The following is an 11,789-nucleotide window of genomic DNA, read 5'->3' as shown; positions in this document are numbered from 1 at the left end:
CCTTCTTCCCTTATTTTTACCTCCTCCCTGTCCAGCAACACCTCCCCCCCTTTCCCTGCTCCCCCCATATAGCAGTAGCCCTTCTCCTTTTATCTCCCCCTATCCAGCAGTACCCCTCCCATTCCCTCCTCCCCCTGTCCAGCAGTAGCTCTTCTCCTTTATGTCCTGCTCCCCCCCTGTCCAGCAGTAGCCCCAGGAAAAGGACCAAAGCTATTACTCTTGATGCCTGACATCCAAGTAGGGGAAATCCACTCTCCCCACCTCCTTGCTCCTGCTGCACTTCCTCCTCGGCTATACACACGCACGCACACACATACTTACATACAGCTCTCCGGTTCCTCGCGCCCCTCCTCCACCTTCCACTTCTTCGGCGGGGGCCGTTTTCTTTATTTTGTTTTCTTTTCGCGTGTTCCTCCATCACGGAAAAACAGCACTACCGGCCAACTTAGTCCCTTGCCGCCCCCTTCCCGCGGTCCCAACAAATGTCCTTACTCCAGCAGGGGCCGCAGCACTCTAAACACGCTGCTTCGCGGCCTGCTACTGCCCTGATTTGCTCTGCCCGTGTCGGGCAGAGCAAATCAGGGCAGTAGCAGGCCGCGAAGCAGCGTGTTTAGAGTGCTGTGGCTCCTGCTGGAGTAAGGACATTTGTTGGGACCGCGGGGCGGGAAGAGAAGAGAAGCGGCGGCAAGGAACTAAGGGAGCCGAAGGTAGGGTCGGATGGGAGGCTGAACAGGGGTTCGGGTGTGCCGGGGAGAGGAACGAAGACGACGCCGACGACCGGAGAGAGAGAGAGCCACTGCAGCGTCTCTGAAATTGAAAAAAAACTTCGGTCTTGACTTTTTTTTTTTTAGTTGAAAGACGCGGCGGTGGCTCCTCTCATGATCCCCACCTGCGTCGGAAGTCCGACGCAGGCGGGGATCGTGAGAGTAGCCACCGCCGTGTCTTTCAAAGAATCGTAAGCCGCGCATGCGCACTTCCTATGTGTCGCTACAGCTCACAGAAAAGCGGCGCACACTTAGGAACTGTGCATGCGCGGCTTACCATTTTATTAAATTAGATTGTGCAAAGTTCTACAGAGTAACTGCAAGTGGGTGGATGCATGGACAGGTTTTCCACCTAGGCAGTCAATTACAAACATAACATAGCATTTAAGCATGTGCATTTTCACCAGTAGTGAGTGGGCTTGAGACACGTTGATCTGGACCACAGAGGACCCTTCTTCAGATGATAAAGCCACACTATATTATTCATTTATCAGACTGAAAATGTAAACAAAGAAACTCCATATAAATTTGTTCAACATACTTTAAAAAACATATTTGAACATAGAAAAAAAAACCACCAACACCCTCCTGGCAGCTAGCCGAATGTGCTCTTAGCAGAAACACAAGACACGCAAGTCACCTCTCAGAGATAAATCAAAGATGTATTTTATTAAGTCAAATAACACAGGGTTGAGAATTCTGTGTATAAATTCTCTTTCCTTTGCTTCGAGCCAGTGGTTACATGTCTCCCAGCCATGGAGGGCATGAGGTCTTCTGGTAAAGTTTGTTTCTTCCCATTTCACCTTCGCTCCCCCCAACCCCTCCAATATCTCAAGCAAATGGGGCAACTTGTGCACATAAACCCAGATAGTATCAAAAAGTGGATTATAAGAAGTGTTGTGGGAGAGGGACCTGTCTCGCTGATGACATCATACCCCAAACCATGACATCATCAATAGGAGACAGATGTTTCCATTAATGAGGGCTTAGCAGTTGTATCACTCCACTACAAGTTTTCCAGCACTTCAGATGATATATACTGATAAACGTCGAGATGGATAACCTTTTTAAAGGGGAAGGGAAATAATTAAAAAAAAATAATTCAGTTTTGCTATTCCTGCAAGTCTCTCCCCTCCCCTCACCCCAAAGAGCTGACTGATTCCCCTGGCCGAACAGCAACAGAAATATACAATGCAGCAACTCAAGAATTCAAGAGAAACTAAGCAATATGGCAGAGAGGGCAAAATGTCCTGGTTTCAAGAACAAGTATAGCAACCAAACTAAAGTGATTTCACAGGCTGGAAGGAGAAAGCATGCTTCCCTGGCTGGATAGTCCCACCCCCTGCTGAACTTAATCGGAAAATTCAGAGAGGGACCTGTGCTCTCCTTCCACCTCAGGGTCCATCACAGGTAGCTCTTTTAAAGCAGCTTAGGGAGAACAAGAGTCCTTGATGTCAAGTCACCGATCCATGCCAGGGCTCTCTTCCGGCGAGTCCTGAAAGCAGACACGCAACAAGCGCTCACAAAATTCTAGTTCCTCCTATTGAAACACAGAGAGAAAAAAAAAGTGTGAAAGATTTTGAGTGTGTCTTATATGCAACAGCCTCTCTGTCAGACAGGCTGTTGCCTCAAGGTGAGATTTTTCCAAGGATCTTTACAATATGATGAAGACAGGGGTGACTAAAAAGATCTGGGGAAAAAAAAAAAAAAATCAGGATCGTACATCCATGCCTGTTCTGGGAGGCATGGAATTTAAATAATTGTTGAGTTTATCAAAATCGTGGCACCTTCAAGTTAATTGAGTGGGGCACAAGACTGAAAATTTGTCTAGGAAACATAATAACCATGTGTCAGCCCTGCCAGCGCCTTCCTTTTCAACTGCCCCCACAACACACACCACATCAGAAAGGGCCTATGCCGTTTCCTTTTTTGTGAACTTCCAGCTCCTCGTTCCAGTACCTCCCCCCGTTCCCTTTGTTGGTATACTACAGGCTTAATTTCTCTACACTGACCCCTAACTTACCTGTCCAATAGCAGGCACTCAAAGCAAAACCATGAGCTGTTCTACGTTTCCCTCTACACCAAGGCAGGGGTGAGCAACCAGGGTTCTTGAGGGCCACAGTCCAGCCGGGCTTTCAAGATTTCCACAATGAATATGCAGGAGATCTACAGTGTCTGCACTCAATGGAAACAGTACGTGCAAACCAATCTCATGCATATTCACTGCAAAAATCTTAAAAACCTGATTGGGCTGCAACTCTTACGGACAGTGGTTGCGCACCCTGCCCCAACGATTATGATCCATAGAAAAGAGCATTTTGTTATGCAGGATTTAGCTTGTGGAATAAGCTGCCAATTGAATTGAAATCCATGCAGAGCTATTTGTGGCTTTTCAATGAGAGTTTTTGTATTGGGAAGTCATGCGAGTTTGAATGCTATGGTAACAGTTTTTATTGAATCTTTTTATATTGTCAGTGAGTGGATTTGATAATGAGGGTTGCAATTGAATGACTGCTATATTGGGGTAGTATTAATTACTGTACTTCTGGGGTGGGTTGGATTGATGCAGTGGCATAGTAAGAGGGGTGTGGTATGCCCTGGGCACCATGTTGGTGGCAGCGCTCACCTCTTTCCCTTCTTCCATACCTCTAGTGGAAGTTGTTTGCGGCAGTCAACAATGTGCTCTTTGTGACCCCGTCGGCTCTCTGCTGACGTCACTTCCGGATGTCGTGCATAGGAAGTGACGTCAAATGGAGAGCTGACAGGGTCGCGAGGAGCACATCATTGACCATCGTAAGCAAGAACTCCAATTAGAGGTACAGGGGAAGGGAAGGAAAGAGAAGGTGTGTGTGGCAGGGGTGGAGACGAGGGTGGGGGAAGGGCACCACCACCCCAGGCATCCCTCACTATGCCACTGGATTAATGTGAGGATTCACTTACTGCATGCTGAGATATTTTTTAGGATTGTAAACCACTCTAATGCTTCGGTTTGAGTAGTATATCATTAAAATCAAATAAGGCTCCTCCCACAGGAAAATATTTTGGCCTTGTCAAAACACAGAACACAAAGCAATTCTTTGGTATATCAGTCTGTCTTGATGTAAAATAATCTAATAACCCTCTATAATATGTAATTTATTTCTTATTTCTTATATACCGCTAAACTCTGTTAGGATTTTAAGTGGTTTACAGAAAATAGACAATAGTGTGCATTAAAATTATAAGTAATATAGGTTTACAGAGAAATATACATTAAAGGATACAATAAAAATAAGATAAATAAATAAAGAATAGGTACTTAGAAATTCCCTTACTGTCCTGAAGGCTCACAATCTAACTGAAGTAACTGGAAAAATAACAATTAGTTGAGTAATAAAAGTAAGAAATAGAAGAAAAAATAAGAAAATAAACATTCTAACAAGACTACATTGATCTAAGGACTTTGAAAGGTAGAAAAGAAAAGAGATAAGAATAACTGCAGAAAGGAGGAACCATTGAGCAATAGAATTTTGGAGAAATTTAAATGTTAAAAATAAAACAAAACAAGGGGCAAATCAATGAATGAAATTAACAATAAAACATAAACTGGAAAAAAAAAAAAGTGAAAATATAAATCAGAACAGTCGGATTAAAGTCCAGATTGAGATGACTTCACTGCTAGGCCGCCAAATTTCACCAGGTATCATCCGATCCTTGCCAACACACCGGAAGCCCCAGATCCAGTGTCTCTGCTTTTCGAACTCGACCGAGATGTTCACATCCACCTCTTGCATGCCAAACCTGATGAACTTGTCTCTTTTTGGACAGGTATTGTGCCATTTTGATCGTGCGCGGCTCCTCGGCGACCATGCCATCCGGGCTAACCATGGCCTCCCCTTCGCGGTGGCGGAGGTGGCTGTGGGGGACTTACATGCGCACTTACAACTGCGTGTTCCCTGCCGCCGTGGTGTCCGACTCCATGGCCGTGTTCGATTTGCGGCGCGCGGCAGCTTGAACGCAAGCTTTGGGGAGGAACATGGACGTTCAGCACAGCTTGAGCAGTTCGTGAGCTCCCGGCCCTTCAGTTGCAGCTGTCTCCTATGAGCTGTCTGTCTGCCCCGAGTAGCCACTTCTTCCCCGGGCAGCCAAGAAGGCTCAGTAAGTATTAAAGTGCCCAGATGGAGAGCTAAAAGTGCTCCGGTCGCTGGTACTAATTTTAGAAGTCTGTTAGGGATTAGGCAGGAAGAAGCCGCCTCAGCCGCCAGTCGCGCTTTGTTTTCCTCTTTGAGGCTGAGCTTCCATTTACTGTGGGCAGGAGTGAGAAGGCTGCAGAGTCAGAAAGAGGCAGGTCTGAAACGCTAACACCGGACAGAGAAAGGGAGAGCAAGGGAATATAGGAGAGGGGGCCGGGAAAAGGCAGCAAGACAGGTACTGGAAGAGAAAGGGAAAGCGAAGCAGAAAATTGGTGAGAACAGGAGAGCAAACCAGTGAGAGGGGGCAAAAGGGGAAGGGGAGGAAGAGTGGGAGAAACCCCGGCCGAAACCAAAAATAAAAACAACTGCTGCCACAGAGGGGGAAAGGGACGCTTCTGTTTGCAGCAGGGAAGGGTGGGGCTTCTCGGTGATGGATAGGCGCCAGGGACATGTGAGAAAAGGGGGCTGGAAGCTGAAAGGGAAAATATGGGACACGTGAGGGAAGGAGGCTCAAACACTAGTTTATAATAATTTAATAATACATTTTTATTTTTGCAAAGGTTTGAAAACTTTTCTTTTTCTTATTTCAGAAATCATCTGGTTCGTAAGAAGTCTTTTAACGATTTTATTGGATTATTTGTACGATTCTGTTTAGGTAAATGCTATGAACGTGCACTGCTTTGAACTTTATGGGATCCAGTGGTTTATAAAGTTTAGAGAATGGAAGAGGTTATGGGCCAACATTAGGACCAGTGCAAAGAGAAGCTTCCCAGAAGGGACAGCTCCGTGCCTCTGGGACCATCACAGCTGCATTCGACATGCAGAGAATTAATCCACAGCTTGCCTTCCATTCCCACTCCCTCCCACTCTGGAGAGAAGAGGAAGCAGACAGTGCACAAGTAAAGCAAAGGTGCTTATTATAAAGAAAAGTAGTCTTTAACACATTATGCAGTAGCTAAATTAATAGTTTCTGCTTCTTTATAATTGCATAGTACGAGGGAGTGCGTATTCTTAATGGCTGCTCATAGACCCTAAAAATCTAAACCAGAGAGCGCTGCTCTAAATGGCATTTAAATTCTCTGCGCTGGGTGAAGGATTTTCACACATACCTGGCAAAAATCCAAATAGAGCGGAAGTGCATTAAGAAAAGAACCAATCTCATTATTTTGGAGTGTGTATTCTCACACTGTCCCACGTAGCCAGAGAGGGGAAACAAACACAGCACACTTCCGTTTCCCATTCCTCCCTCCCCCTGTGGCCCTCAGCATACCTGAAATTCCTCTTGCGTATGCACCAGCCGGCGGCGTTCCACCAGCAACTCATGGAAACCCAGTTCTGGAGCCCGGCACTCCTCTAGCCCCTGAGGGAAATCCGTCACCAGGCTGAAACACACACAGACAGGGCTAGATTCCTGTTACATCCGTTGTATAAATGTGTAGGTCAGATTAAAACTAAAGCATTATAGTCCACTGGGTCCCAAATGTATAGAATAAAATGTCTACATCAGATTAGATGAGTACAGTAGTGTAGCGAGGTGAGGTTGCACCCCTTCTCCACCCCCGGCATCACTCGCACCGTCCCTTCCTACCCCCTACCTCTAAATCTTTGCCAGTGCGAGAAGCTTCTCTGCCTACTCGTGGCTTTCCCTCTGACATCATTTTGTGGCCCCACGACCCAGAAGTGATTTCAGAGTGAGCCAGGCCTGCGCAAGCAACAGGCTAGAGTTGTTGCTCTCCCTGGTGAAGATTTTAAAGAGGTACAGGGGGCAGGAAAGGGACGGCACGAGCATGGCGTTGGGGGAGCAGAGAGAAGAAGGTGCCCGAGGTGGTCTGCCCCCCCGCCTCTCCCCCTCTTAATATGCCACTGGATAAGTAACACATAAGCAGGAAGTTGAGCTACCCAATTTTCTGCACTGTCTGCCATATGTACGACTACCTCCCCTCTGGGAGGCGGTCTTATGTATGCATTCGATGCGGGAAACTGGAGAGCCTGAAGAAACAAGTCAGACTCCTGGAGGGCAGAATACTGGAACCAGAAGCACTTCGAGCAGTGGAGGAGGAGGACAGAGATGCAGAGAACGTCAAGACAGAGGAAACCATCGATGAAGTCCAGGAGTTAGAGAAGTTCATTGAGAAGGCATACAGGGAGGCCGTGGAAAATCACCAGCTACAGTGGAAATGCCGAGATACACCTGCAGAGAGTGAGGACCATCTGAAGGACAGCCATAAGGGAGAAATGGGTGACGCCGCAGCGAGATCTAGAAACAGCGGAGGGAACCCACAAGAAGATAAATCCAGTGCAAGCCAACGCCAGGAAGATGGAAGTGCACAGAGGACATGGACCTACAGCTGGAGAGATAGAAATACACCAGGGACACAGACCTGTGGCTAGAGAAGCAAGAGAGGACAGCAATCATTGTGGGGGGACTCCATCATCAGACAAATCGACAGCCACATAGCGGGAGTAAGACAGGATCGGCTGGTGACCTGTCTACTAGGAGCCAAGATAGAAGATATAGTGAGCCACATCGACAGGATCATCGACAGTGTGGAAGAGAAAGATACAGTGGTGGTGATCCATGTGGGGACAAACAACATGAACAACAGGAACTACAACAGGGAAGTGCTGAAGACCAGAATGCAGAGGGTAGCGTTCTCGGAGATCCTGCCGGTGCCCAGGGCCAACAAGAAGCAGATGGAGCTGCAAGCAGTCAACATGTGGATGTAGCGCTGGTGTGAGGAAAAAGGATTCCACTTCTTGCGCAACTGGACAACGTTCTGGGAGAAGAGCAAGCTATTCAGGAAGAATGGACTCCACCTCAACGGAGACGAAACGAGGCTACTTGCAAGCAACATCAAGAGAGAAATTGAGAAATTTTTAAACTAGGAAGAAGGGGAAAGCAGAAAGTCGACAGAGTCGATGGTTCAGGAACCGGTATACCCAGAGGATACCGTGCAGAAAGATAGCGGGGAAGTCTCACCGGATCATAAGCAAGACAGAAATCCTGACAGATCGAAAGGGACACAAGAGGGAAGGAAATGCAAGAGAGTAACAGGCCGCAAACTCAACTGTATGTACACAAACGCAAGGAGCCTAAAGAATAAGATGAATTAGAAGCTATGGCGCAAAAAGATAACCTTGACATCATCGGCATCACGGAAACATGGTGGAACGAGGAAAACGTCTGTGCTACCGTGATACAAGCTATACCGCAGAGACAGAGTGGCTCAAAAAGGTGGGAACATTGCCCTATACATCAAAGAGGGAATTGAGTCTACTGGAGAGAACACGAAGAATAAGTTAGAGTCTCTATGGGTCAAAATTACAGGAACAAATGGAACGGAAATGAAGATCAGCATCTACTACCGACATCCAGGGCAGTCCGAAGAAATTGATGGAGAAATGACGGATGAGATTAAATGCAACTGCAAGGGAGGCAATGTTATCATGAGTGACTTCAATTATCCGGGGATAGACTGGAACCTAGGTACCTCCAGCAGCGGTAGGGAGACCAAGTTCCTGGATGCTGTAGGCGATTGCTTCCTGGAACAACTTGTCATGGAGAATACGAGAGGAAACAAAATTCTGGACTTAAAAATGGACTACGAGGACTGGCACAAGGTTTAGAAATAGAAGGGACGCTGGGAAATAATGATCACAATATGATCTGCTTCGACCTGGACACAGGGGCGAAACAGCGATCCAGAACAATGGGCACGGCGCTGAACTTCCAAAAATGGAATTACGAAGGGATGAGACTCATGGTGGGGAAGAAGATTAAGAAGAGGATAAACACTGTAAAGAGGCTAGAGCAAGCATGGTCCTTTTTTAAGGACATAGTCACTGAGGCGCAAAATCTATATATACCGCGTATCAACAAGGAATCCAAGAGGAAAAAGAGCAAGGAACCGGCGTGGCTCACTGTAGCGGTGAAGGAAGCGATCAGAGACAAGAAGACTTCATTTAAGGAATGGAAAAGGTAAAAAACTGAAAAAGCACAAACAGCATCAAAGCAGGTGCCATAAAGCGGTAAGAGGGGCCAAAAGAGACTACGAGGAAAAAATAGCCAAGGAGGCAAAAAACTTCAAGCCGTTCTTTCGATATATTAAGGGGAAATGACATACAAAGGAAGAGGTGGGAACCATTGGATGAACATGGAATAAAGGGAGTACTAAAGGAGGACAAAGCCATCGCCGAAAAACTGAACACATATTTTTGCGTCTGTATTTACCGAATAGGATATACACAACATACCGGATGCCGACAGGAAACTGACAGGGTTGACGGTCAGTCTAGAAGAGGTATGCAAGCAGATTGATAGGCTTAAAAATGATAAATCCCCAGGACCAGATGGCATCCATCCAAGGGTAATCAAGGAATTGAAAGGGGCTATAGCTGAACTGCTTCAACTAATAGCCAATCTGTCGATCAAATCGGGGAGGATTCCGGAAGACTAGAAGGTGGCGAATCTAAGTGTAAGGTGATGCATGTCAGTAACATAAACTTTATACATGAATACAGGATGCCAGGGGAGTTACTTGGAGAGACCCCCCAGGAAAGAAACTTGGGAGTGCTCGTCGACAGGTTGATGAAGCCATCCATGCAATGTGCGGCGGTGGTGAAAAGGGTGAATAGGATGCTAGGAATGATTAAGAAGGGGATCACGAACAGATCAGAGAAGGTTATCATGCCGCTGTACCCGGCCATGGTGCACCCTCACCTAGAATACTGAGTTCAGCACTGGTTGCCGTACATGAAGAAGGACACGGTACTACTCGAAAGGGTCCAGAGAAGAGCAACTAAAATGGTTAAAGGACTGGAGGAGTTGCCGTACAGCAAGAGATTAGAGAAACTGGGCCTCTTCTCCCTTGAAGAGGGGACATGATCGAAACATTCAAGATACTGAAGGGAATAGACTTGGTAGATAAGACAGGTTGTTCATCCTCTCCAAGGTAGAGAGAACAAGAGGGCACTCTCTAAAGTTAAAAGGGGATAGATTCTGTACAAACGTAAGGAAGTTCTTCTTCACCCTTGAGAGGTAGAAATCTGGAACACTCTTCCAGAGGCTGTTATAGGGGAAAACGCTCTCCAGGGATTCAAGACAATGTTAGACAAGTTCCTGCTGAACCGGAACGTACGCAGGTAGGGCTGGTCTCAGTTAGGGCACTGGTCTTTGACCTAGGGGCCGCCACATGAGGGGACTGCTGGGCACCTCCCAAACAGGCCCAGGGCAGATTATGTTAAGAGGCTTATTCATAATATCTAAAAGAATACCAAAATGAAGGGATCCCTTTTACTAAATCCATGCTAAATTTTGCACTTGACACATTCAGGATTTTAATGCACTACCTGCAGGGTGTTTCTTGCTATTTCCCATTGCAGGTCATATGCCAGTGTTCCCATTAGTGCAAGACTACCTAAACTAAACCTTAGGTTTGTATACCGCATCATCTCAACATTCGCAGAGCTCGACACGGTTAACAAGAATTAGGGTGGAAAGGAACTCCAGTGGAGGGAAAGATGAAGAGGAAATTTATTTTTTTTTTTCCATTATTTTTTATTTTCAAATTTTACATAAAGTGTACAAAATATTAAAATACAATTGATAAATACATAGTATCACTTTTATATCTAATACATTATATATCTAAATTTGATTTTCCCCCTCTCCCTCCCCCCACCCTTTTATTACTTTAATATAATATTTTTAATTTTCAAATTTTACATAAAATGTACAAAATATTAAATTACAATTGATAAATACACAATCTCATTTTTATATCTAATACATCATATTCTAAATATATTTATATCCCCTCTCCCTCCCCCCACCCTTTTATTATTTTTCATTCATACATATTGTATAACATATTATAACATATTATGTAAATATTATTTTCATTATCCCCCCTCTATGTGTGTCATAAAAAAGATACTTAAAAGAAGAAAAGAAGAAGAGAAATCTTAATATTTATTCATTGCAGTATTTTGTCAATGGCCCCCATATTTTTATGAATTTGGTATATGTCCCTCTTTGTATTGCTATTGTTCTTTCCATTTTAAATATGTGACATATTGTATTCCACCAAAATGTATAATTTAGGTTATTATAATTCTTCCAATTATTGGTTATATGTTGAATGGCAACCCCTGTCATTATTAATAAAAGCTTGTTATTTTCTGGTGAAATTTGACTTTTTTTTCTCATCATCATTCCAAATAATATTGTATCATATGATATTGCAATATGATTTTCCATCATTTTATTAATTTGTGGCCAAATTGAATTCCAAAAAGTTTTAATATAGGGACAATGATACAATAAATGATCTAATGTCCCTGGTTCTAGATTACAGTGCCAGCATTTATTGGACTTAGAACTGTCTAATTTTTGCAAACGTATAGGGGTCCAAAAAGCTCTATGTAATAAAAAGAACCAAGTTTGTCTCATAGATGAAGAGGAAATTTAGAGGACTAGAGTAAACAGAGAGGGAGGAAGAGTTACATTTTTGAGAATAACCAGGTTTTCAGATGTTTACAGAAGAGTTGGAGGGAGCTCAGATTCCTAAGTGGGAAGGTAAGGTTGTACCAGAGCTCAGTGATTCTAAAAGGGAGGGAGGAACCTAGTTTTCTTACAAGGGAGACGCCTTTTAGAGAGGGAAAGGAAAATTTCAGTTTTTAGGTGGATCTGGTGGAATTGGGGTGAGAGGAGTTCCAAGAAAGAGGAATAAAGGGGGGGGGGGGAGGATGCCAAGTAGGATCTTGAAAGTAAGGCAGGCACATTTGAAGTGGACTCTGGAGATTATCGGAAGCCAAAAGCGGTGAGACGTGGTCGAATTTGCTTTCTGCGAAG

General features: G+C 44.8%; 1 protein-coding gene across 1 annotated transcript in view; it reads right to left on the bottom strand.

The window, feature by feature from the left end:
• Positions 1 to 1,407: 1,407 nt before the first annotated feature.
• HSPBP1 (HSPA (Hsp70) binding protein 1) overlaps positions 1,408 to 11,789 on the bottom strand; it is a 28,466-nt gene continuing 18,084 nt past the window's right edge. Inside the window, exons 7-8 of the mRNA XM_033961237.1 lie at positions 6,207 to 6,318; positions 1,408 to 2,304 (exon numbers count right to left, since the gene is read on the bottom strand). Of these exons, the coding sequence (XP_033817128.1) occupies positions 2,224 to 2,304; positions 6,207 to 6,318 (193 nt within the window). The 3' untranslated portion in view covers positions 1,408 to 2,223. The remainder of the gene's footprint in view (positions 2,305 to 6,206; positions 6,319 to 11,789) is intronic.

The sequence above is a fragment of the Geotrypetes seraphini genome, chromosome 10, assembly GCF_902459505.1.
Source record: "Geotrypetes seraphini chromosome 10, aGeoSer1.1, whole genome shotgun sequence".
In the NCBI taxonomy this organism is placed as follows: Eukaryota; Metazoa; Chordata; class Amphibia; order Gymnophiona; family Dermophiidae; genus Geotrypetes; species Geotrypetes seraphini.
The sequence above is the reverse complement of the archived record's forward strand: the minus strand, read 5'-3'. Positions and strand labels throughout refer to the sequence as shown.